Raw genomic sequence first — 26262 nt, 5'->3', positions numbered from 1 at the left:
TACAGGGTGTACCCGATGATGTCACTGCGATAAGCCCCCACGGTGCTGCTGAATACCAAACTGAGGGATGACCTCTGTAAGTTGCCATGACACCAGGCACTACCCAGCTCTGTCTGCTTCCAACATCCAGCATGGAGCCACTGCAGCCCGCACGCACTTGCACAAACACGTACGTCATGCACTCGCTTGCATGATATCGTAACCTCACACACACACACACACATGGTCATGTGGTTGGAATGATATCTCAAGGACTCTCCTCTCCTATGCCGTGCTGGGTCTAGGAAGCAAGCCAGGTTTTGGGGTGCAGCTGAACTGTTTCAGTCACGTCAGCTGGAGAGAGAGAGTGTGCACTTCCGGGAGGCCACAGCTGTGTTTCCTGCTTGCTTGCAAACAGCAAACCCACTGTGATCTGGCTCCACAGAGCTGGGTAATACCTGCCACAGTCAGAGGTCTAATCACGGGATCACCTTTTGCCCTCTTTTGCCACAGTTTAAAAGGTTTGAAATGAATACAAGAGATGCAGCAAAGTGACTGGTGATTCTGCAAGCCCTTGCTGATGTCCCTTTACCCTGCAAAAAAATAAGTTGATGCAGTTTATCTTCTGGCTCGTCCTTCTTAGAGTGTGAGTACCATGCGGCGCAGGCGTTAGTTTGGTAACAGCAGGTAGCTGTGAGGCATTGCACAGGGCCAAATGGTGTTTCTGTCCCAACCACAGCAAATCAATAAAAAGCTCTGACCTCAACTGTCAGCCAACTAAACTCTGTTCACCAGGGGACACTCATTTCCCTCTCTCCATGGAAACAGGAAGTAGTGAATGTAATCTACAAAAGTGTTTAAGCCTATCAGCTAACAGCTCAGTCATGTGGATAGTTTGTTTTACATGAGCAGATTAGGGTTAACTTGGACACACAGTCCCTTTTATCGATTCCTCTCTGAGAAATCATGTCACGTGAAGCTGCTACCCATGATATTTACCACAGTGATGGATCTCTGTGTGTTCAGGGAATATATGTAAGCCTCCTATATGCCTCTATGACATGTGTTAACCCTGAAATGTCTCCTCTGCAAGATCAGTCATTTCTTTGTTGCCTGAAGAAAAGCAGATTATACTGTGTAAAACATACAGAAATACAGCATGTTGTTCTTTGAAGACAGAAAATTGAAAGATATTCCACAAAACTCTAAAAAAAACAAACAAAAAAAAAGTGTAAAACAACACCTTCTCTGTCCTCCAGCCAAGTAGGTCAAAGAATTTTATGTAATAATACAACACCTATAAATACACAAACAAACTGTCAGCAGCTAATCACGTCTGATTTATGCCAGGATGGTGCTGATGAGATTATTTTGTTCTCCTTCTGTATCTGGCCCTGCAGCGCTCTCACCTCTTCTTTGATGCTAACAGTCAACTTTTGGAGATGGGAGTTACAAGCCTCAGGCTAGTTTTTGCATGAATGAACATCCTCTTTTCCCCCAGTGTGATTCATAGATCATTGTGGCCACCAGTCTGTAGGTATTTAAAGATGTAAATGACATAAAGAGAAGCACACGGATTGTCACGTGACCAACATTTCTCTCTGTGACGAAACACAGAACAGGGATACTTTCATAACACATGAAAAGCAGTGTGAAAAGCTTCAAATGAACTGGACAGATGTAATATATTTAACTGCACATGTGCACACATTCTATAAATACATGCGGCATGAATGGACTTTGTAGCCCTTTAAATAATGCAAGCCACTGATCCTGTTAGAGTTATGGGTTTGTCCCTGCTTAGTGAACCATTCACAAGTTCTATTCATTCATAAAAAACATAAACGTGGAAAGGTGGAAAGAATTTATGTGTTTTTACTAATTTAACCTTTATTCAACCAGAAAGTATCTAGAGATACAACATGTTGTTTTCAAGGACCAACAAGGGTAGAGATGAAAGATGAACAGGATCAAGCCTAAGCAGGTTGTAATCAAGCAAATAAAAATCTAGTTTGGGTTTAATTTTCTTTTCAAAATTTCAAGAGAAATCTGTTCTATCACTACTTATGTTACACTCTGCATTCAGAACGCTGTTGACTCAGGTAGGACTACTGTCAGTTTAAAACCTTCCTGCAAGTCCAAAATGTCATTTTTCCAGGGGCTTGGGGGAAGAAAGAGACAAAGAATCTGGTTGATAAAGAGGATTGAGCTCCTTTGGCTGAAACTAACAAATAAAAAAATCTAAATCTGTCAAGGTTTTCAGATGAAAGCAGTAATATGTTATGAAGAGAACTCTTTCGAAATCTTATCCTTTCAAGCCCATTTAAAAGCTGAGGAGACACTGATGCTGAGAGTGGGAATGACTTTACTCCATGGTCACAGCTCAAACAGAACTTTATCTGGCCTGTGCTGTGTATTCTCCCATAAAAGAAACACCATGGAAAAATAATCCTGTTTGAATGAATTCACCCTGGATCAAAAGTCAGCAAAAAAAAAAAAAAAAAAAAAAAAAAAAAAAAAAAATCCTCAACACTTGTGGAGACGGTGGATGAGAGAGGCAGCTGAGGCCACAGCTAACTAGTGGACTATGTTTAAATTGGGTGATTTTAGACCATATACATCGACGTCAGAGAGGACCTTATAGCCTCCTCTAAACCCGACAGGGACTTTAGGCCACTAATTACTCATTTTCTCCTCACATCTCCAAACACAGCATTACTTGTGACCTTATCTCTGTGTCTGTCAGAGTGTTAGCATTCACATGGCAAGTGTGGTGATGAATGTAATTACTGGAGCCCAAAATAATAACACCACTGTCTTTGAGCAACCGGCAGCCAGTCAGTGGTAATAGGACCCCCGCCCCCTCCTCCATCTCCTCCTTCAAATTAGTGGAGACAAGGACAAAAATAGAGTTGTTATAGTCCTGGATCTATGGAAGAAACACATACAGAATATATTAGAGAGGGGAGGATATTAATACTTCACTGAATTTAATCTCTCATGATAACACTTATAGTAATCCTATTATAAAGTTTATCACAACTCCAGAACTTTAAAATGATGTGCAGCCATTATAAGAATCACAGTGAAGAAACTCACAAAGAGGAAAACACCAACGAAGACTTGAATATATTTCTTAACTCTTTAAACAAAATAAATTCAGGTAGAAAAGCTCCCAAAATATCCTTAATTTGCACTGAAAATAAATATATTTTTATTTTCATTTTGTTCCTCTGTTTAAAATCAGTCTCACTCATAATTATAGCTACAAGAAGAGATTGCACACCCAAAACACTGAGAATGTCATTTATTATTTAAATTACTTTAATTTCATCTCAATTCATTTTCATGTTTAGCACAGAAACTTCCAGTGCACATACACTGAATGGAGGGTGGTGGTGAAATGTTTAGGTTGAGATTATTTGCATTTTAATTGATTTCCGATTCTGAAAGCAGTTTTAAGATATTTTCGACAAGGTAGTTTGAACTTGTCTGTGGGAAAATATTATAATTATTCAAAGGATAGTGTTTTTATGTATCTTGAAACATGTCTGTGAGGATACGTTTTCTTTATTGATTGTTTTATTCATATGTAATAAATACAAGGATAAACAGATGTTACTGCTTCTTCTTTTAGTTCCCCTATAAGTGATTTAATGTATGTATATTGTTGAAATTTAAAAAAAAATCCCAAGTACACACAAGGAAATGGAACAATGTCGCCCTCTTGTGGCCCAAAGTGGAATTTCCCCTCGCGAACTGTGACCCGGAAGGAATTTCCTGTGTTTTTCTCTTTCACACGTGTGGAGTGAAGTGAACGTTTAACAGCACTGACCAACATGGCCGCGCACAGTGTGGAAGCGCTGTTAGCTAAAGCTGAGCAAGAAGAGGCAGAAAAACTGCGAAGCATCGCCGTCCACAAAGAGCTGGACCTGGAGTTTGACGTCGGTAACCTGCTGGCGTGTGACAAAAACCGCATCGAGTCCCGAGACTTCAGGGAACAGAAGAAAGAGGACTTCCTGCGGTCTCTGGCTCGTGACAACACACAACTCCTCATCAACGAGATCTGGAAGCTGCCCACGGAGAGGGTCGAGGAGGCGATAGTGGCCAAACTACCGGAGCCGACGACCCCGCTGCCCAGAGAGAAACCGCCTCCAAAACCCAAACCTCCGACGAAATGGGAGCAGTTCGCAAAACTGAAGGGCATACAGAAGAAGAAGAAGACCAACCTGGTGTGGGACGAGAATGCGAAGGAGTGGAGGAGGCGCTGGGGCTACAAGAGGGCCAACGATGACACCAAGGAGTGGCTGATCGAGGTGCCGGAGACCGCAGACCCGAACGAGGACCAGTTCGCCAAACGCGTTAAAGCCAAGAAGGAGAGAGTGGCCAAAAATGAGCTCAACAGACTGAAGAACATCGCCAGGGCTCAGAAAGTCAAAGTCCCAGGCGTGGGGCTGACCCCGACAGCCCAGCAGTCCAAAGACGAGCTGGTCAGGGCCGTGAGCGTGGCCAAAACCTCCACAGCATCCGTGGGGAGGTTCCAGGACCGGCTGCCTAAAGAGAAAGCACCAAAGAACACAGGCAAGAAGAGGAAGTTCGAGCCTCTCATCGGTGACTTTTCCAACGAGAAGCAGAAGCAGCTGGAGCTTCTGAAAGTTATGGACAGCAAGAAGCCCAAGCTGGACATCACCAAGGCTGTCAATAAACAGATGAGAGAGGAGGACAGGGAGGAGGCCTCGGCCAAATACAAGAAGGGAGCAGGGAAGAAGGGACGCAAAGGAAACATGTCAGGAAAAGGCAAAGGAAAGGGGGGCAAAGGAAAAGGAGGTAAAGCAGCAGGAGGAGGAGGAGGGAAGAAGAGATCTAAACCTGGGAAGCGCTGAGGACTCTTACCTTTCTTGTGTCCTGCTACATCTGGTTGTGACTTGGCATCAAAGCGTTGGGACTGGACACTGAAATGACTGTTTGATTCACCTGTCACTGATGGGTGCGATGCTGTGACTGTCCAGGGATTTTAGTGACTCTTCTACTTTATGTAAATTAGTCTCAGTATATGCAATATTAATGTATACCACTCTGACCCAAATTAAAATCAGGTGATTGTGTTTCCTCTCCTGTTTAATTGAGTGCAGACTATTTAAAGTCGTCGCAGCTGTGAAGTAAAGCACAGGTGTAACTAATTACACATCACTGTGTCCCTGTCTCTTCCAATATACGATTAGTCAACTGACAGAAAACTAATTGAACTATTTTGAGCAAACTTGCTCAAACATCCTCTGTTACTTTTATTTGTTGTGTAGCACTGCACATTGAACATCTTTGAGTTTGGGGCTGTTAGTTGGACAAAACAAGTTATGTGTAGGTGTAACCTTGGGTTCTTGGAAACTAATGGACCTTTTTTTGTGGTTGTTTTAGTATTTTCTAACAATTCCCAAATTTTACGACTGGCTAATTAAAATAATCTGCAGATTAATAAATAATGAACTATACTATATTTTGCTATCTGCTGTGAACGATCCTCATTTATGTTTCCTTTGATCAGGTTACTTAAACCACAGCAGCAAATAGCTGACTCAAGCTCAGACCAGTAAAGACATGTCAACAACAGTTTAAATATATTATTAATGAGAAGTGATGGTTGATGCAGCTAAAGGAATCAAATATTTCCATCATATCACCTTCTTCTCTGCTAATGGCCGACATAAAACTTTAGTAACTTCTCTAAATTGTCCTCACAGATAAATGCCTGAACTTGGAGCTGCTCAGTGCTGCTCAGGTATTTCCTTCTTCCTAGAAGTAAACATCAGATCGGTTTTCTAAGCAGCTTATCTGTGGTTTTTTGGTTATGTAAAGGCTTTGCTTTGGCCTTGGTGTCTAGACCGGCAGCATCACATTGATTTAGGAGCAGTGAGAGGTGTAACAGACAGGCTCTCAATGCGAGAACCTGCACCTTCAGTATGTTTTATACATGTCTTAAATCCATAAAAACACAGTTTCAAATAAAATAACACTTTGAAAAGCATTTTTTAAACCATTCCAGTCAGCATATTATTCTATAACTGACAGTCTTTACAGATTTATAATTTCATAATCTGTCTGTTTTGAAAGAGAGTTGTCTTAGAGACAGAGGGAGTGCAGTCTGATCCAGTATTTAACAGGACTACTGAGGCCACAGATAATGAGGTTAATTACGTGTCTCATCCATTCACAGGTGCTTCCTCTTTGAGAGAAAACACAAACACATTTCTTCATGTGCAGTTTGGCTAATCCATGTCCCATCTGAAAGGATTTCAGCCCTATTTCCTGTTGACACTGATTACAATTAATTGAGGAATTAAAGTGCACATTTTTTCTGTGTACGGAAAATAAAGTTAATAAAGTCATTATGCATGCGTCATAATCTTTTAAGGTTTATCAGATGCCAGTTTTCCTAATTTTTGCATGAAACTTCCTGCACTCAAACGCAATCATCTGGCTGAGCTCTCATGTTATTGACGGATGCTTTTTAATCGCTGACACAAGCTCACAGCCAAGCTCCATCGCACCGGAGCAGGAGAGGGGAGCTGGTGGGTGGTGGGTGGGTGGTTGTTGGTGGTGGTGAAGGGGGGTTTCAATCACCATCTGTTGAGCAGTCCGCCACCCCGTCCCAAGCCCATTCATCTTTGTCCCTGCTCACCCATGCCACTGGAAAATGGGACACAGTCAATAACCCTAAATCAATCCAAGCACTGTTGATGAGGTAAAATTATGAATTCTCATCCACGTTGGGCGGGCAGTGGCAGTGGCCTCTAAACTTATCTAGCATGTGACCAGATGGTTGTGGAACAATAGGCGCTGGCATGAAGATGAGGTGGTCAAGCATGATTTTTGGAATGGAGCCCGCCTTTTATTCCATTTCTGAGCTAAAAAAAATGTTGAAAATAAATCTTTGTCTTGGTGAAGTTTAACCCTGAAAACTAAGAACACCCCAACTATTCAATAATCATTCACATTCCTGCCATAAACTTAGATTTTATTTGCCCTTAGTTTTGTGCTGCGCATGCTTGTGTGTTTGTTGTACCCTGAGAAGGACGTGTTGTTGCTTGTGTCCAGCTCCAGTCAGCGCTGCAGTGGATTAGTCAGCTGCTTTTATTTAAAGGTTGTGCAGGGAGACAGAGTGCAGGAGCCTCGGTCAGTGTGCGAGCGTCTGATCTTCAAGATGCAGCGCATCTACATGCACAGCAATGAACACTTTGAAGTCTTCACCACTGTCCTTGCTCCTCAAGGTGAGTGGGATCATATCTGCAGTGAAGTGTGGCTTAGCATGACATTATTTACATTAGAGCAAGGTGGCATATTAATGCCAGATGATTAATAAGTAATGGGATAAATCAATTTTCTCTCCTTAAGCAGTGCTAATTTTCTGAAGGGCAAGGTTGTACTGATACGTATGTACATGCATTTATGTGAAGATGTTTTGGTAGTGATAGAACTAACCTTTTTTGCTGATTCATCTCCACTTTCAATGGTTAACAGGGAGGTATCGATTCAGGGCAGAAGCTGAAAAGGCAAGTTAACCATTCCTCTTGATATAAAAATCAATCAAATATTCATTAGTAGAAAGCTGGCTCTTTGGCTGCATGCTGTTCATTTAGTCTCATGTCAAACAAAATTGTTACATATACCCCACGCTGATGGTTATGAGTTTGACATTGATGTTATGTAAAGTCAGTCAATTTCCTGCTGTTCCATTATGTGTTTCATTTATCTAATTCCTCTGACAAACATGCACCACATTTAGGTGGAACAGATAATGAGGAGTAGACCCAGATTTAGGGTTTCTATTTCACTGCACAGCAGTTAATCTCTGAGTCTTGACACATAATCCTCTCCATTCACTAAGTCTGACCTGTAGACTGCAAAGAGCACTTGGACACCGACAACAGCTTTTATCATGACAACAAAATGCGCTGCAACAAACCACAGCTAATCTAAATTCAGTGTAAAAATGTGGAAGTGCATAATTTAAAATACACAGTTCAGAGAAAAGACAGGCTGTCACTCTCCCTCTGTCCATTAGATGGTGGTGGTGCACAGCTACAGGCCCCACTGGCCAGATGAGCTGGAGCTGTCTCCGGGTGACGTCATCCTGGTGCTGTCCAAACATGAGGAGGAGAGGTGGTTTGGGCGGCTGCAGGATGGCCAGCAGGGCTACTTCCCCGCCTCCTGTGTGATGGAGCTGAGCCAGGTTGGTCCACTGCCTGAATGTGCTCAGCAATGCAGCATGACTGGACTGAGCTGCTGCTGCTGCTGCTCCACGTCTGAGGGCAGATTGTACTTTCTATTCTATTCTGTTCTCTTCTTCCATAATACTGGAGTCAAGTCAAATCAAGTCAATTTTATTTATATAGCACCAATTCATAACAGAAGTTATCTTGAGGCTGTCTGTACATATAGAGGAGGTCTAGACCACCTTATAAAATTTACAGAGAGAGACCCAACAGATCCCACCATGAGCAAGCACCAGGCAACTGTGGCAGTGAAAAACCTCCTTTTAAGAGGCAGAAACCTTGAGCAGAACTGGACTCAGGGTGGGCGGCCATCTGCCTCGACTGGTTGGGTTTAGACAGAGAGTGGGGGGTGGGGGGATGGGGTTAGAGAAAGACAACATTGCAAATACATTGCAAATAGGCTTTATGGCTTCCCAAAGTTTGACAAATATAACCCTGATGATGTCATAGTGATGTTGTTTCAGTATGTCTAACAATGTCCATCAATGAGTAACTGTATGAACAGACTTATTTTAATGTATTAAGCAAATTGTGTTTTTCTGGAGGCATATTCAATCTAAGGATCAAATAGTGCAAATAAAGTTAGATTTCTGTGTCTAAATAAAGAAATAAATGAAAGCTAAAAGAGTTTGAGCTGTCTACTGTGATTTAAGGCACAAAAAAGAACAGAGAGAGGACAACATCAGAGGCAGTGCACGGGTTATTTCAAGACTTCAGTAAAACAATTTGAACTCAAATGCACTTTGTTTTCTCTCTCAGCCGAATCTTCCTCCCAGAGGCCTGCGAAGGAGTTTATCTCTGAGACCCTCAGCACGGGACAACGATTCAGGTGTTCGCAGTAGATATGTAAAGTAAGTGTAAACTCATACAGCATCCATAATAACAAACACACACACACATCCCCCCTCAAAAAAGTGCATGCATACACATCATGCACACACACACACCCAGCACCCAGCAGCTGTTCCCCACATCCCCCATCCCCGAGTCCCATCCCACTGCTCTCCGCCCAGCGCCCCTGAACAGGTGGCCCCTCTCGTCCCTCATTAGTTGACAAAGCACGCTGATTACTAAACCCCCCCACACATACGCACACACACGCTAGTCAATCCGCTCTCACTGAACTGCATCTCATTAAGGCCAAAGAGAAGCGGGAGGGAAAGGAAAGACTTTGTAGTTTTTCATCTAGAAGGAAATGAAAATGTTTGACAGCACAATCAGATTCTGATGAGAATTTTTATGATGTATCTTCAAATACTGAATAATTTTGAAGGGAAATGTTGAGTCTTTTTGCCACTATAGCTACAACACAAGCTGTTTGATAGAGTACTGTATCTCTCCTGCAGTTTGTGTGAGTGTAGGGGGCATTTATGTTTGACAGCCTGCCACCAAACTTTGCTTACACACACACTCTACACAGAACCCTCTGTACAGCTCCGTGCCTGTCTTGTCTACTAGCGGTGGAATTTGGGTCATGAGGAATAAACAGGGCCTTTGTGTTTGTTATTTCCTCTTTGTCCCCCAGTGGACACATTCTGCAGGCACTCAGGAGGGGGAGCAGAGGAGGTGGAGGAGGAGGAGGAGGAGGGGGAGGGGGAATGGCCCTGGACCGGGGCCAGGGTGAGAGCGAGGGCCCCTTCCCGGTGCGCAGGCCCCAGATCCCTCAGCCTCAGCCTGTGGCCTCCCAACCTCAGACACACAGATCCCCGGGCCTGTTCAACAGGATTTTGTCCAAGTGCCGGAAAAAGAGTGAATGCCAGGGAGCCACAAACGGGGCCTTCGAGGATGACTAAGAGGCCCAACTCTTTGTCCTGGGTGGCTGAGCTGAGTTCACTGTGGTGGGGCTGCTGTGGGGGTGGTGGGGTGGGCGGAGAAGCTTCTGAAAAACTGAAGACAGGTCTTGAAGTACTTGGTTCCATATCAGGTATTCTCGACTTGGCTGCATTTCAAGAAACAAGAGGTTAAATACACCCCAGTGTGAATGTACAGACACACACAGCAATTAGTGATGTCACAGAGGGTGTTTTGCCAATTACATCTGATGAGCAGCACCTGCTGTGACATCACTGATTGGTGGGCGTGTCCAGAGGTGCAACATGGCTGAAAATTTGAGCTGAGCAGCTGCTGTTTTCTGCCCTGTTTTTCAGCCTTCCATTCTTTGGAAAATATATAATCACACTCACTGCAGTTCTAAGTGTTACCAAGGGAACAGTTATTGGCAATCACTGATGTAGTAATTGATGCACCATTGATCAGATTTATCTTTTTTCTACCACTCTGATGTTGTTATCCACAAGAAATGTTATTTCAGTCGTCTTTTTCATCCTTTGTTTCTTTACTTCATCTACTCATGTGAATCTGTAGATATGTACTGTATGTAGATATGTGGCTTCACAGTATTCAAGTTATTATTATTATAGCTATAAAACCAGCAAACCTTTACCGCCTAACATGTTTTTATTTCAGTGGAAACATGCCTCAACATATTACCTCATACTTCAACTCCTGTTCATTTTCCTTTGAACACAGTGGGCCTCCCTCCTATTTAACAGTGCTGGAGAGAAAACTCTCTCAAGCGAAAGGAAGTGTGATTGAGGCCTGCTGAAAGCCTTCGCCAAAAGGACCAGGAATTGTGCCGGTTGCCCTGACAACACCAAAGCAGCTCTCAGAAGTCACACGTAGTCTTCTTCTGTGGTGCCTCCCAGCATGTCCCCATAGCTGGATCTCTATAGTGGGGTGGGCTGTAGATTACCTCCTTGTAGAGGACGCAAACAACCAAACCTAATCCTAACCTTGGCCTTGACCTCCGTGAGGGAAACACACTCCTCCTCCACCCCCACCGTTTGATATTCACTGTTGTATAATCCTTTGTAATAAAGGCTGTAGGAGGCAGTCACTCTGGGGCCAGTGTTTGGGAGGCATGTCTTGCACGGGGAAGGGTGTAAATGTTACAAAAAAAGACAGCTCCACTGGTTCCCTGAGCAAACTCTGATTCATGAGAGGACTTTCCACTGCTGTTACTGTTACAGCTTATCTTAAGCTTGTGACTAAATAGGAATTGCTGACAACATCTTGCATACTTAGATTTTAAATGTGATCTTTAAACCAGATTACATATTTTAAAAAAGGTTCTCTTAATGAGATATACTGTGCAATATGTGCATAAATAGGAAATATATTTCACCTGGCTTCTTCTTTCAGCAGGGATTAGCACTCTATGCTTGAAAGTGATTTATTCAAATTCAGATAAGGCCACATACTGTTGCTACAAAACATAGCAAGTCCTCAGTCAAATGGGAGCCTGACTTACCTCACAAGGTGCTGACACACACAAGTGGAAACAGTGACCTATATAGGGCAGAAAGGCCAGGGTCCAATTTTAACACACACACACACACACACACACACACTCAATCCCAGGGCTATGGACTCTCCCGCCTAAAAGTGTCCTATCCCTGCTGTTTTGTGCTGGGTGTCTTCGAGGGGGGAACTGGGGGGAGGAGGGGTAACAGGGTGCCTGCCAGATGACTGCTCTGTCAGCCCTATAATGGGCTGCCATCTGCTGTCTCGCATACACAAAGGCAAACTGTGTGTATGTGTGTGTAGGAGAGCTTGTGCACTTGTTTATGGGTGTGTGCTCAGAGGAAGAGGGCAGGGGAGATGTGGTTGGACGCCTGCAGGCTGTTTCATGTCTTCAGTGTAGCAAGGTAAACCCAAATATGAACACACACTTGTGCACGCACCTTACAAAGTCCAGTAATGGTTAACTCAGTTATGAGATATAGAGGTACAGGACCTGTACTGGATAATAAAATTGGAGTGGTGAACACTATGGCATGTCAGGTTTTACACTATATTATAGTGTACACTATATGTTAAATATGATACACCTTTACTAATTTTCACAGAAACAGCTTTGTAAATCTAACAAGTCTGTGCACAACAGGTATCTGTCTATATGTCTGTAAGTCACTATAATGTGAGCATTGCCTTCCTTAAATACATGCATGAAGCATAAGGTGGAAAGGCTGCTGCCAATAACCAATTAAGAGGCAAAAGGTCCCTGACATCTTTAAACTCTAAGTGTGGGTCACACAAGAACAAAAGACCCTCTTGTACAAAATGAGAGAGAAGGGAGGACAGATTGATTAAGTGGACATGGCACGCATGCAGCGCCTGTGTGTTTATGTGCACATTGTTTGTATGCGTGTGCGCTGCTGCTCCTTCAGCATAAGGCAAGTCGTCACGTTCTTTGCCTCCCTCCATTTGGGGGGCAATTGAGTGAATGGGCCTGTAAAAACCAACAGCCCCGAGGACAAAGGGAGCCCGGGGGCATTAAGTCATGGGTGAGTGGGCCCCTTTAGGGCCAGCAGCTGACCCTGTGGAGAGGCCTCTTGTTCTGATGGAGGGGGCTCGTGTCCCTAGACCCCCAGGCCAAGTTGACAGCATCCCAACATATACATACAGGCATGTCAGGGGGAAGTCAGATTAAACCACTCTATCAGTCGTCGAACCCTAAGCCTTCCACAGTTCACCTGCTCTGCTGTCAAATCCACCTGGGGAAAAGTGACAAAATCCAATTAAAGGTTGCAGATTTCAATTTTCATCTTCCCAAAGAAAATGGAAGGAATCAGTTTTGGCAAGAACTCAAAAGGTTGTTATGCCTGCTGTGAGCATGTCAGAAAAACTGAAGAGTCATCTGAAGTCTTCATTACATGGAAAACACCATGTAACATACATTAATTTGTACTGGAGCACATGGCAGAGAGGGAAGACATGGAAAAAACGCCATAAGTCATGCGACAGATGCATTTATTTTCCAAATTAAGTACATGGTTACAAAGACAGTCGGCAGGATTTCTATGGTACCTTGGTTATGATTTCAACTGAAAATGCTACAAAATATAGCGCGAGTGTTACATCTGTGATTCACCTTGTAAATGAAAGCAAAATCCAGCATCTTGTGTATTGCTCATGCATAACTACAGTAGTATATGACAGACACTACTATCCTGTCTATGTACTTAATTCCCTCAAAAACCTATGATGTTACATGGCCAAGTGTTGTTAACATACAAACATATTAACTTGGACATAACAAATGAAATGTACAAAACACAAGTCAAACCAACAAACAGAACATATAACACAAATATATACAGATTAGACACATCTCAGCCACCAGATTAAAATACAAATGTCTTATGTGGATATTAGTCTACTTTCTGTTTTAGAGTTGTGTACTGTATACGTCTGATCTTTCCACTTGATCTCCCTGACAAGAGTCCCTTCTTATTCTCACTCGAATGCGTAATGCAGGATAATCCAGATTATAACTAATACTGGATCCATTAATGCAGATAATACAAAGAAGACCATTTACAGCTGTTACTTAACCAGATTATAAAAAGTTTGTTTCAGGATGGTTAAAAATGAAGTGAATCATGGAAGCAGTGCAGTGGTACATGTCTTCACACACACAAGTTTGTGTGTATTTACATTACATTTTCTAATGAGTGAGCAGGCAGGGATATGGGGTCTTGCTCTAGGGCATTTCAGCAGGATACAAGGATGTTGACACACTTGCAGTGAACAAATTTAGATGTTGTTGTAATAGGATGGTCTGTGTTAGCTGTGTTTTTGTTTTTGCCCTGAGCCATCTGTCTAAAAATGTTTTACACAAGGCTTTTATGTAGTGCATTTAAACACACTTTTCTGCAGCAGAACAGGAGAAGAGAACATGTTAAAATCAAGCAGCATGATCTTAATGTCAGCATTCATTACACCTAACACACACACACACACACACACACACACACACACACACACACAAAAATAAAAATAAAAACACGGACAAGAGCTACATCATCAGAATGAACAAACATTTAAAATTAAATGATGAGTAAAAAGTGCAATTTGTCTATGATTAGAGGTCGGAGATGGGAGTCCTGCTACCTAACAGCGAAGAGCACATTTGTATCAAAGAAAAATGTCCTATCTATGTGTTACAAGATCACAGATTCAACTACATAATGATTATTTGCTAGATCTTGCCTGTTGAGGAATTAACATTAAATTAGTGGCAGTGCATGTTCTTCTAACTTGGAGTTATGAAACTGAATGGTAGCCCAATCCTGATTTTGAAAAAGACAATAAAATTCTTCAATAATTTCTCTTAAATGTTTTCTTTTTAAGAAATAAATAAATTAGTAGACATTAAATAAATAAAACCTACAGCCTTCACACAAGAAGTACATCCTTCTCGACCAAATGCTTGTTGTAGAACACTGATGATATGAAAACAGGTCAGTGCTGACTGACATCTGACTGAAGCAACGATGACCATTCATTTTGTATTACAGAGAACTGCTTTTAGAGCAAGTGAGGGTTTTAGGCTGTTTTGTCAGCAAAATTAAAGTTCTCAAAAAAAAAAAAAGAAGAAGAAGAAGAAGAAGGAGGAAAAAAAAAAGAAAACTCATGGTATCCGATTTATATTAATATCTAAGCTTTAGAGCTGTCAGATAATAAATAAAACAAACAGAAATAAACATAAAGGTACCCTTCCATTCTTGAGGTTCTTACACATGTACATTGCAATGAAATACATTCAATCGATGTCTCAACGGACACTATGGCCTTGGAAAGGAAATGTTGTGTTGTTAAGAAAAAAGATACCATCACAAGTGCTATCTTATGATAACGTATTAGGGCAACTGTAATATTCAGAGAAAAAAAAATTCAGAATTTCTCACAGTAAAGTTGCAAATTTACAAGAAAATCTCAGATATTCTCTTAAATTTGAGAAAAACTCAAATGGATTACCTTGCAAATTTAGTAATAATCTCATAGAATGTTTGACCTTTTTTCTCATAAATGTGTGTTTTTTTCATGCAAATGTTACAACTTTAATCTCAATCTTTTTCTAAGAATATTAGCTCCCTCCCCCGACTCAATGGCTGCTACAGTGGCCCTAATATGCCATCGTACTATCCAGTTTGCCCTTAAAAACATTGCTCCTTTCTCAGCAGCAAAATCAACTCAGTAGTGCAATACTGACAGCTTCCTATTTCCATCCTTAAAAACTTCACATCACCATGGATAGGCATTCAGCAATGTAACACTGCTGTCCCAAAAAACCACGTACCCTTACTTTTGCATCCTCAGTTTAAAATTGATGCTTAACATCATATCCTGTACTGTATGTGTCTATGTGTCTGGATGTGTGAAAATCCATGGAGTGATTTTAGAAATCCATGGGTGTCAATAAAAAGCGGCAAATGATGCATGTACGTGGTTTTTATCTGATAACAGCAATGGGGCAGTTTAGCAAAACAAGTTGAAGGAGATACACAATGAGTAGCGTTACATCATAAAATGTCTTTCTTGTTATTTAAACAATATATTAACAATATAAAACTCAGAAGCAGCCACTGCTAGTAATAAACACTATTTCTACAGCCTACTGTATGTGCAGGTTGTTTCAACATTACTGACTAGTGCAGAAAAAAAAACTAGCCTTTTTCATATCTGTACAAAACTGCTTGTGGTGTCATGTTGTGTGTTCAAAAGAGACGTAAAGGCCAAACCTACAAACAACAAACTACTTGGGCAGTCACCTAGAAACGTGTTGAAAACAATACCAGCAGCCATGCCTTTTTATGTGGACGTCCTTGGCAGTGCATTTCTGCGTCAAAAGAAAAATAAAATCGTATGTCTTCACTGGATTGTCTCTTACAAGATTCAGTGGAGGTTTTCATCGTTGGATGGGTGTAGTAGTGTTGCCTGCGCAGCGAGGGGACGGCTTTAAAGCACAAGGGCCCTTGAGGTAGAGCCAGACGACGTGTAGGGGTTAAGGTACTGACGGGCCTGTTCTGTCATAATCAGCTGGTCCTCTGTCTTCCCATAAACCACTGCTTCCCACTCACTCACCTGCAGAGAAAACAACCAACAGTTACTAGAGCAACTTATCAGTTCAATAACTACAATTACAAAATCTCTGCCATCACTGCCATAAATGACCTGCATTTATAGACAGCTTGCAGGTAACTGAATTCCACACCCACAGTTCAGTTTAAAGACTTTTTTTTTTTTAAAATACATACTTGTACAGCAGCATGTTTTGGCGCTTTGTTGGAGGTGGGGAGCTTCCTCACCCGCGGGCTGGTAAAGCGTTGGGGATGTAAAGGGACTAGTGAGGGCTCCTCTCCTCTGGAAGTCAAAGGGCCGCTGCACTCCTCTTGCTCAGGCATCGGGGCGATCAGTGAGGAGCTTGTCAGTAGACTTTCTTCTGGCACCTGCATCATTGTAATTCAAATACAAATACACTTAGAGACAATTCCAAACCACATCTCACTACTGCTAGCCACTGAACCAGTCATTTTGAGTGTCCCTGAAGTGACTTACTTGTGCGTTGTTGAGCTGCTCTTGGAAGAGTTGGACATTGACGCAGTCTTTCCCCCAAGGATCTAGCACAAGAGACTTTCGCACTTTTCTAGCAGGGCCATCCATCTGAAATCAAAGAGCCAAGACACAAATAGTAAATCCCCTTTTCCAGTCGAGAGTTGGCTACAATTTTATCTTAGTAAATGACAGAAAGTATGCATACTACACATACATTATGTTTCCATGTTCTGTAGTCAGGCTGGACGTCTGCTCTGTTGAAGATGTCTGCTCCAGTCTCCTGCTTCAAAACTTCTCGAATGTCCTCTTCTAGAAATGCCAAAGGCTGTGGCTGAAAAACACAAAGAGACGCATGAATGTAACTACAACAGCAGACAGCCATATACTGTATAAATAAGACCGTTATCATAAACGCAGGCACACATTTGATGTCTTACCTCCATCTTCAGGGGCCCGTGCATTTTCTCCTGGGCAGCCAAAGCATTTTTGAAAGGAGTCGGCGTCCTTGGGGTTGGAATCATTACAGTTTTACGGAATTTGGGGGTCCGTGAACTGGAAAGTTGACAGAGAATATTACACACAGAGTACTTGCCTCCTAACAATGTGATTAAAGATCATTGTGGGAAATTCCCACAAAGCATAGCAAGATTTTATTTACCCATCATTCTCTTTCTGGTGCTTAGGTGTGGTCTCTTTGTGCAGTGGCGTGTACAGGAGACACCTTTGGCCACACACAGGAGTTGAGGTGAGGGCAGGGTTATCCAGATTCAGATGCTCTGCCCCTGATATGTTGCAGAACTGGGGAAACAACCATACAAAGCATGTCAGTCACATGACCAGTACAACCATTAAGACAAAGCAGTCAGGGATTATTATGATTATGGTGTGTGAAGAAAGAGAAACAGATTTTATTTACTCGTGATGGGGTAAATGGCAGTGACTTTGTGGGCGTTTTCTTAGGAGAATTTGAGATATTTTCCAAGAAGGAGGAGCAGGTCCTGTCGCACAAAGGAGACGGTTCCCCCCTCTCTTTTCTCCTCCTCCTCCCAGTGGATGCTTGGGAGGGTTTGGATGAGTTGATGGGAGTCAGGGAGGTGACACTGCCCAGACCAAATGGAGCACAGTTCTTGTCTCGTCCTGAAATGGCAGTCGAAGTGTTGACTGTGTAGCCCATTGAGTTATCAATCGTCCTCTCTTGTAGGAGGGTGGTGTAGCCTGCCTGATTGTGCCTGGGCGGTGTGGTTGTCTCTGACAGGTCGAAACTGGCCACGTCGCTCCATGCAACAGGGTCCTGCAGAGCCAAACACATCTACAGTAGATCTTTAATACATTCAGGAATATTTTCAACAATTTCAAACTGAGATACATTAATTCTCTATTGTGCTCCCTCTTTTACTTACAGAGTCAATGAGCTCCATTGTTTCTGCAAACTCTGGTATGGTTTGCAGGGTGGAGAGCACAGTGCTGGCCTCCACAGCCAGGAACTTGCTGGGAGAGACAGGAAGCTGTGTTGGAGGACCCTGGGGAATCTCAGGGCCCCTCCACGGCCTCCTCTCTGCCTGCTCCTCCAGGCTGCTGCTACTTGTGGTCAATGTGTCATCTGACACACTGTCTGACCAGGCTGAGTACGGCTCCAAGCTCTGAGGGATGGGAGAGAGAACACTGGTGTTAGATCTTTGCCTCCAGTTGTAGTTTGGTGGCTGATTTGATGAATGACTGGCAGATGTTGTGTAAAATTATTGTAAATTTGCTCCAGTTTTGAAATGATCTGTGACTAGGAAGAATGTGGAAAACACTGGTGATACTACAACATATTAAGCCAATCTTGACCACCAAATCTTACAATATGAAATCACTGACTGAAGAATGGGATATTAAATGAAAACAGTGAATGAGATATGAAAACAATGTAACGGGGGGAACAGGAAGAGTAACAGGAGAGACAGAGTGCTTGGGCCAAAACCAAACTGCTGGCTGAGCGTGGGCATGGGGACTGGAGGGGATGAGGGAGCAGGTACATGTTGGGAACAATGGTAATGGGGGGTGTGGGTGGGAACCAAGCACAGCTTCAGGCCAGTCTGGATGAGTTGCAAGATGGGGAAGGCAGTTACTATAGCAACACTACAGCAAATCAGGCTACAGGCACGCATACATGTGCGCCATTCTTGTTTTCACATGCATACACTGCAAAAAGTCCATCACTGAGTCAATTAGTCTTGAGTCTTAAGATCTGTGTCAATGTAGTTTTTCTTTTTTTAATCAAACTGGATAAAAAGGATAAAAAATTCAATCTGGTTCAAGAAAATGTATAAGATTCTGTCTTCATCTCACTTTATTTTGATTTTTAGACTCAGTTAAATAACATTTAATACTAAAATGACACTTTTTACAGTGTATGTAAGCTACAGAAACAGGCGGGCTATTCTAGCTAAGTATGCTAACACACATTCAGAGTGTGTTCTTACACATGGACCTCTGCACTGCACTTGTCGTTGGACTTCACTCTCTGCTGACATAAGCAGCAGCTCAAGCTCCTTAATTCTTTGCTCTCTGTCAGGATCATCCAGGCAGGATGGCTGGAATAAACAAATGTCAGGGAGGAGAGGTCAAGAGGACAGGAGGAAAGGAAAGAGTTAAGAAAACCAGATAAATAAACAGATTTACACATAAAATATTTACGGGGTCATTTGAGATTTACCCCCTTTGTCTATTATTGAATGTTAGGTGAAAATAACAGGACATTCAAGTATTTTACTTGGAGTCCAGAGTTAGCAATCACAAAGATATCTACAGAAAGTCCAGAAAATCAAGAATGTGACAAGTTTTCCCCACTGGCATGCAGAGAAACACGCAAAGACTCACCGGTAAGAAACCTGAATTTTCAGGAAGGCTGTCCATCATGTGTCCACTGTGAGGATCATACGGATATCCCCCCATCTAAAACACAGACAATCACACTCAGGATAAGAATAAAAGAGATTAAAACACCACATAGTGTGAAGAGCAAACTGAAAATTGACCTGGTTGGGTCCCGGTATCGACAGGGGACTGCGGTCACAGTTCTGGGGCTCTGCTGGAGCTGGGGGACACATCCTGTGGTGGCGTCTCTTCACTCCAGAATGAGAGGAAGTCATAGTCTTGCAGTCTTCTTGCAGGTAGCCCTCATGCTCCACCTTCCTCCTCATGGTGGAGTTCCAGTGGTTCTTGATGGAATTGTCCGTTCTGTTGGGGGAGAGGATTAGAATTTTGTACCAAATCGCCTCTTTCATCACTCAAACTGGATGCAGAGATCTGCAGCTGATGTATGAGGTTATATTACCGTCCAGGAAGAAGCTTGGAGATCTCTGCCCAGCGGTTGCCCAGACGTTTGTGGGCTTCGTAGATGATTCGATCCTCTTCCTGAGTCCATGAAGACTTTTTCACCTCTGGGTTGAGGTGATTGTGCCACCGTTCACGGCACTGCTTTCCAATCCTCCCTTGGAGGTGCTTTGCGATCACTGACCAACGCTTGGGGCCATACTTGTGTACTAGGTCAATAACCTATACAAACGAAAAGAGGGATATTTAGCAGACTTAGCATATTTAGCTTGACTTCTAAATCAGAAAATTATAATCCATACACTGCATACTCTGGTAGAGTACCTGGCTGTCAGTTTATTTTAAGAAAGGATGGAATAGGACCGTAATTGGATTTATTCAAATTACAAGCTGGTATAAAGAGAGAAATCACATCTTTCTGCTTTTCTTATTTATAGCCAAAAGCAGCTCCAGTGTTAATAGAGCTTTGACTACAGAGCTTGTTTGGCTGTTTCTGTTACAGCTGAAAAATGTTCTGATGTCATTGTTGGCAGCCCCCACTATTATTGATAGCTCTGTGTTTCTGTTATGGTGCCAAGATTTCAGGGGAATGAGACGCCATTCTTGACATTCTTGCAGAATAGTGATCCATTTAAGGAATGCATTGCTCATCTCAGAGCTGCGGAAGACATTAGCGCTCCACTCTGTACAAGGAAGGGCTCGGCTCTAAACTAGCAACTTGGAAAGTCTGTGTTTTATTAGGGATGACGTAGTGGAGCATTTACTTTGCAAAAGAGAGAGGAAAAAAAAGAAGAAGCTGGGGCAAAGTAAGTTTTTGGCGGGAAGTAAGCTTGCGCATGTGCACAGCCTTGTTGCTCTCAAGATAAAAGATACATTACATATTGTGGCATTTGTGCTTGTATTGTGTTCTTTGCTTAGTCTAAGCTCTTGTCACTCCCCACAGCGTCCTTCTGTCCCACCTATCATTTACCTACTTTGTCATCCCTCTTTCTTTTCCAGAACAGGAACTCCCAGCTCCTCTTACCTTCTGATCCTCCTCTTTTGTCCAGGGTCCTTTCACCAGCTCTGGGTTGAGCACCTTCTGCCAGCGGTGCTGACACTGGCCATCTGTCCTCCCCTGTGATAGAGACACACAAAGAACAACACCTCATTACACCACACCACTATTTCACAGTTGTACCTACTCCTGACAGCGGTAAATACATCTGCCTTTCCAATCACTGCACCCATGACTTTCTGTACCATCACTGCTAATAACATCCTATTAAGGACTGATGTGTGGATTAATTAATAGTTTGGATGCTTATTAACTGTTAGTGGAAAGGGCTAGAATAGTATGGCATGAAGCAATGACATATTACTCTTAATTATTGCAATTACTGTGTACTTACTGGAAAGAGGTTGGCTATTAATTTCCAGGACTCGGTTCCATGCTGCTCGACCAGCTTTTTCAGCTTTTCATCCTTAAAACGGGAAGGGGTGGGAGAGAGAGTGACAGTGAAAACACTACAACATGCATCCTGAGGAACTGTCTTCATTTAAATGAATACTCTTTCACTGCATTATTGAATAATAATATCTAACACTCTAATACTCAGATAACCTAGAAAACTCCTATGAGTGCAGACCTCACTTGTACCTCTGATAGACTCACCTCATCTCGGGACCACTTTACTTTGCACAGTGTCTTTTTATCTTTGCTCTTCTCTTTACTCTCTGGATCTGTGGAGTGCAGCTCTTCATCCTCATCGTTGCTAAAAATACACAGGGGGAGATGAGGAGAAAATAAATGAAGATCAGATTTTTGAATATGGTATTGTATTGTATGTATGGTATTGAAATTGCTAATACAGCAAATGCAATTGTATTGTTATACTTTAGTCTGTATTTTGAACACATACTGTACCCAGATTATTGGGTACAGTATTGCTCCCTAATGTAAAGGGTATTCTGTTACTGAACAAGCTCTCAAGGTAAAGGAGAGTGCTGGGGAAAAGGACAGGCTCAGCTTTAAGTAGATCACTGTGACCTGTATTAGTGCCTGGCAATTTCATCTGACATGCTTGTATGAGTAGAACGTCAGAGCACACTGTATGCATCTAACTTTCCAAGAAAACTTGCTCCTTGTGGCTGGGTACTACACTCTCAAAGTCACAGCCAAAATAAGCAATACAAGGAAAAAGAGGAAAAGTTAACATAGAAAGGCTTTCAGTCACTCTGGCCTACAAGTGCCTCAATCAGCATGTTAATGGTAGAATGATGACACTTTATGAGTAAAACAGAACAGTCACTGGAACAGTAAAATGAAAGAAAGACTCAACATGTATTCATGTATGACCACATCCAAGAACATAAAATTCCTCTCTACTGACAAAAGAAGTTGGCAGGTAGCAATAGATGTTCCCATAAAATGTGTTGCTGAGCAACACTCTTTGTAGTAGTGGAGTAGACTTTAATAAATGGAGGAGAAATTAAGTTTGCTGTTCCCAAGAGCTGTTACCATACAGGAAACCTTTGCAATCACACATACACACACTCAAACACACATACACAAGGGGAAATCATTGCTTTCCTCAGGCCTTATATCAAACTGTGGATGAAAGCTGTCCTTCAGTGTGGAAACTTGAACACGGCAATTGAATTTTGGCGTGCCCTGATTCTCTCACTGAAGAGAAGTGGGGAAATGAGCCTGGACCGTAGGCTGAACAGGAAGGAGGGGGCATGAAGGGGGTTGAAGGAAAGGAGCGATCCCACATCAACAGGCTCTTTCACCTCCAGAGGTGTGTGAGTGTGTGTGTCACTGAGATGGAGGAGGTGGTGCATGGGGTGTGGTTAGGGGAATGGCAAAGCCCTAACGGTCCAGTTGTTCAAAAAGTTTCAAAAAAGCAGGCAGACTTATATAACACCCCTTCACATTTCGTTTAACGTTATTTAGCAACTTAAATTTAACATAAGATAATGAAATTAAAATGTTTTCCAAAGTTGTAAAATGCTCAGTTGTAGTATCCCAATGTACAAACCATTCTCTGTTTTTCCTGCATTGGTAATACTTCATCATCAGTCAGTTACACTTAACAGAATATTGTAAGACACAGGATATACAGGTCAAACCCTGTACTGCCACCCATATATCTGAAGATGTGAATGCAAGGAAAGATATGTGGTGGGGATAAGACATAAATAGTTAATTCAAGCTGAAAGATCATTATCATCAGTGTTATTTACTTTAATCTGTAAAATATCAGAACAGAACAGTGGCCATCATCATCCCCCAAAGGCCAAGGTTACTTTTACAAATTGCTTGTTTAGCCTGACCCACAGTCCAGAACCTATGTAATCTCTGATGATAAAAATGAGGGGGAAAGTAGCAAATTCTCACATTTAATGAGGTGGAGCATTTTTGCTTGATAAATGGCTAAACAGATTAATCAATTATCAAAATAGATGGCAATTAATATTATGTTGACCAACTAATCATTTAATTAACTTACTGTTTCATTACAAACTGTATGTTTTTAATATGAATACACTTGACAACACCTGATTGCAAATATCCTTAGTATTATGCATCTGACTGTTGCTGAATGCAAACAATCAACTTTCTTCCCTCCTCAATCATTACAATTCAATAGGCCAATAAAACTCATCCAAGTATAGCCTGTTTTCTCAGGTACTTTTTGACCTTGAGGTTTCTGAAAAACAAAGAAGGGCTTTAGGAACTCCTAGGTACTTTTCCAAGAGGACCAGATGTTAAAAGATGACATGTAGAACAGCACGCATTATATTTGATGTAGTTTTTGTATCTGTGTAGTGTTTTTGTTTTTGACAGGACAGAATCTGACTTGTAATTAAGTTTTATTTATTGTTAACTTATCTGACTGACCTATCACCTTCACGTAATGTGTTTTCCAAGGATGCTGCTGTTGCATAACTGCTGTTTGACAATGGACTGCGCGCCTCCCATGCATAGAAAAGATATTATTCAGTCTGTACTGTGTGTTTCCAACAACAGTTAGAACACAACCGTGTAACCCATGTTTAACACGTTTCGGGATTTACAAGATATAATTTTCAACTATAAACACCTTCTATAATCTCGTAAGTGGACCTCCTTGCAGTATAACGGTGCAGGTGCACATGCAGTGTACATTATGCTGTCAGAGATAAAACTTCATGCAGTTTGAATACCCACTCAGCACAGTGATGCAAAACCAGTCTTATTTTTCACTAGAGGTGCACAGAAGCACTGGCCACTGTGACAAACAGATGGCTAGCGATAATGAAACTGCACCGTGCTATTATTGTTGGCACCCACCTGCGTGATTTCACGTTGTCCATGACAGTCAGTAGGATGATTGAACCTTTTCAAAGACGAACCTGTGTTTGGCAGCTCTCTAAAAACCCACATTAACAGATGTGTATCCATAGAAATCGCTGTCAGTCATTGCTGGTTTCTTCTGATACGCGGCTGCAGTATCTAGCTAGCATATTCGGCTAGCCAGCGAGCTAACTTATTGTACAGTCCATAACATTACGCTGTCTCGGTAAAAGTCTTGATCACTGTCGAGAGCATTATTCCAAAGAAAAGCGACGCTGTGTCTCTTCTGGTACTTCTTCTTATAATATATCACAACATAAAAAGCCGATATTACGCTGGATAGACTAACACTCTAGTCTCATTACTCGCTGTCCAAGCTGTTTCTATCTTACTTCTCTGTACTTCTATTTGGCGTTATGATTTTTGTCCATCCCGCCGATTCTCGCGCCCAGCCCTCTGCGCAGGCGGCCTCGCTTCTGATTGGTCAGAAACGGGGGCTCTGAAAAGAAGAGCCAGTACTCGAAAGTGATAGGTCGAAAATGAGGCGATGTTCGCGTATGATTGGTTAGAAGTTGGAGGAGGTTTAGCTTTATTGGTTTAAAATTTGAGGAGGCGGGCGTTAAATTAGACAACTGTACTGTCACCTTCTGCAGAATGGATCTTTTCATTAAGGCGGTGGTGGCTCAATGTGGGGTGCGGGGACTTTCAGGGGCCCTTTCAGGGGGTTTCAGGGGGTTCCCAGCCCCACAGTTTCACTGGATGTATAAGCCCCAATTTTAGTCCCTAATCCACAGTCGATCAATCGAAACGATTATGACGATTCAGAGAATGATAATATAATAATATTTGAGAAGGCTTTAGGCTTGATATTCATGCAAAATTATTGAAAATATTTACAGCATTCAACATCTTGCATATCCACAGTACATTCTGCAGCTCCCTTAAATTGTATTCTGCTGACACCTTCTGGACAAAACACTGGCATCTACACGGTTTATTGGTGTCATGCAAATAAAGACAAAAAGAGAATATTTACCAATGAAAATGGGATTTGGTCATATGTAATCTCTGCTCAACATTTTTACAGATTGCACTATTGCTTTTAATTTATCACAGCATCTCTCGTTGTTATTCGTCTGCGCATTGTCAGCGCTTGGCAGGTAGGTCAACTCGGGACATAGCCCTTCTTAAGGGGTAAGTGGTGCAATGCGTCTGTATGGATTTTGACATGTCAGCACTTGAAGTTCAAACCATATTTAAACCATAGTTAAAATTATGAAGTAGTTTTGAAATTCCGAGATATTTTCCCACACTCGACACGTGTAATTCATTCATAAATAATTCATATTAAACTGAATCATAATGTTAGCTCCAGTCATAATTGTATTGCATTTCTAGTTCTATTAATTACTTACTGGCGGTTATGGGACAAAAATTCTCACCATCGAAAATTAGGATATGGATTTTTGGACATAAGGCACGTCCTGCCTTTCTACCTGTAGGTGACACTGTGTAACTGTTGGACTTCTCAATGTTGTCATTCCTGAGCGTAAAAGAGGTTGTGTTAAGGGAACCACAACAAGACCGGAAACTAATTAGTATGCCTCCAAAAATAAAAGCATTTTGTTTGGAATTCTGGCAATTCGAACCAAAAATGTGTGAAGTGTAATCAGAAATATCAATCAATCAATCAATCAATCAATCAGCCTGTGAACAGGATCTACATTATTACCCATCTTGTGGAATATATCTATGCCTTTAACACTTTATCAATTAATACAATGCATATTGTTGTATAAATCATAATTTGTGTACTTTGAAGGGACAACATACACACTCAATGCACACATAGATGTTGTATTGATCTGGGGCCCCGAAGTGGCTTGATCATGCAATCATAGGTGGAATATATTGTATATGTTTCTTTTTTCACACTTAGCAGCAAATGTAGTAATACTACTTTAAAAAATACTACAT

The 26262-nt window shown here is 41.9% G+C and overlaps 3 protein-coding genes across 5 annotated transcripts; 2 read left to right on the top strand and 1 right to left on the bottom strand.

Annotated features, from left to right (window-relative positions):
- The first annotated feature begins 3764 nt into the window (after positions 1 to 3764).
- Positions 3765 to 5084, top strand: rrs1 (ribosome biogenesis regulator 1 homolog). The gene has a single exon (XM_018673942.2). It carries the CDS (start codon positions 3819 to 3821, stop codon positions 4860 to 4862), a length of 1044 nt encoding a protein of 347 aa, XP_018529458.1. The 5' UTR covers positions 3765 to 3818; the 3' UTR covers positions 4863 to 5084.
- Positions 5085 to 7046: 1962 nt separating this feature from the next.
- Positions 7047 to 10691, top strand: si:dkey-97a13.12 (SH3 and PX domain-containing protein 2B). Its single transcript, XM_018673943.2, has 5 exons — positions 7047 to 7244; positions 7495 to 7526; positions 8039 to 8206; positions 9009 to 9100; positions 9775 to 10691. Exons 1-5 carry the CDS (start codon positions 7178 to 7180, stop codon positions 10040 to 10042), a joined length of 627 nt encoding a protein of 208 aa, XP_018529459.2. The 5' UTR covers positions 7047 to 7177; the 3' UTR covers positions 10043 to 10691.
- A 2353-nt stretch (positions 10692 to 13044) lies between these two features.
- Positions 13045 to 24697, bottom strand: mybl1 (v-myb avian myeloblastosis viral oncogene homolog-like 1). Of its 3 annotated transcripts, none has more exons than XM_018673944.2 (16): positions 24283 to 24697; positions 21622 to 21721; positions 21359 to 21430; positions 20992 to 21084; positions 19969 to 20189; positions 19670 to 19871; positions 19512 to 19586; positions 19115 to 19225; positions 18050 to 18289; positions 17566 to 17958; positions 17308 to 17447; positions 17087 to 17201; positions 16864 to 16980; positions 16653 to 16757; positions 16352 to 16543; positions 13045 to 16178 (listed from the first exon to the last, which is right to left on the bottom strand). In XM_018673944.2, the coding sequence occupies exons 1-16, from the start codon at positions 24303 to 24305 to the stop codon at positions 16053 to 16055; spliced, it is 2325 nt and encodes a 774-aa protein (XP_018529460.1). In that variant the 5' UTR covers positions 24306 to 24697; the 3' UTR covers positions 13045 to 16052. The 3 variants fall into 3 exon arrangements, with proteins under 3 accessions (XP_018529460.1, XP_018529462.1, XP_018529464.1); XM_018673946.2 differs by having other exon boundaries at positions 17566 to 17940; XM_018673948.2 differs by lacking the exon at positions 19115 to 19225.
- Positions 24698 to 26262: the final 1565 nt, after the last annotated feature.

This window comes from Lates calcarifer, linkage group LG24 (genome assembly GCF_001640805.2).
Source record: "Lates calcarifer isolate ASB-BC8 linkage group LG24, TLL_Latcal_v3, whole genome shotgun sequence".
Lineage (NCBI taxonomy): Eukaryota > Metazoa > Chordata > Actinopteri > Centropomidae > Lates > Lates calcarifer.
The sequence above is the reverse complement of the archived record's forward strand: the minus strand, read 5'-3'. Positions and strand labels throughout refer to the sequence as shown.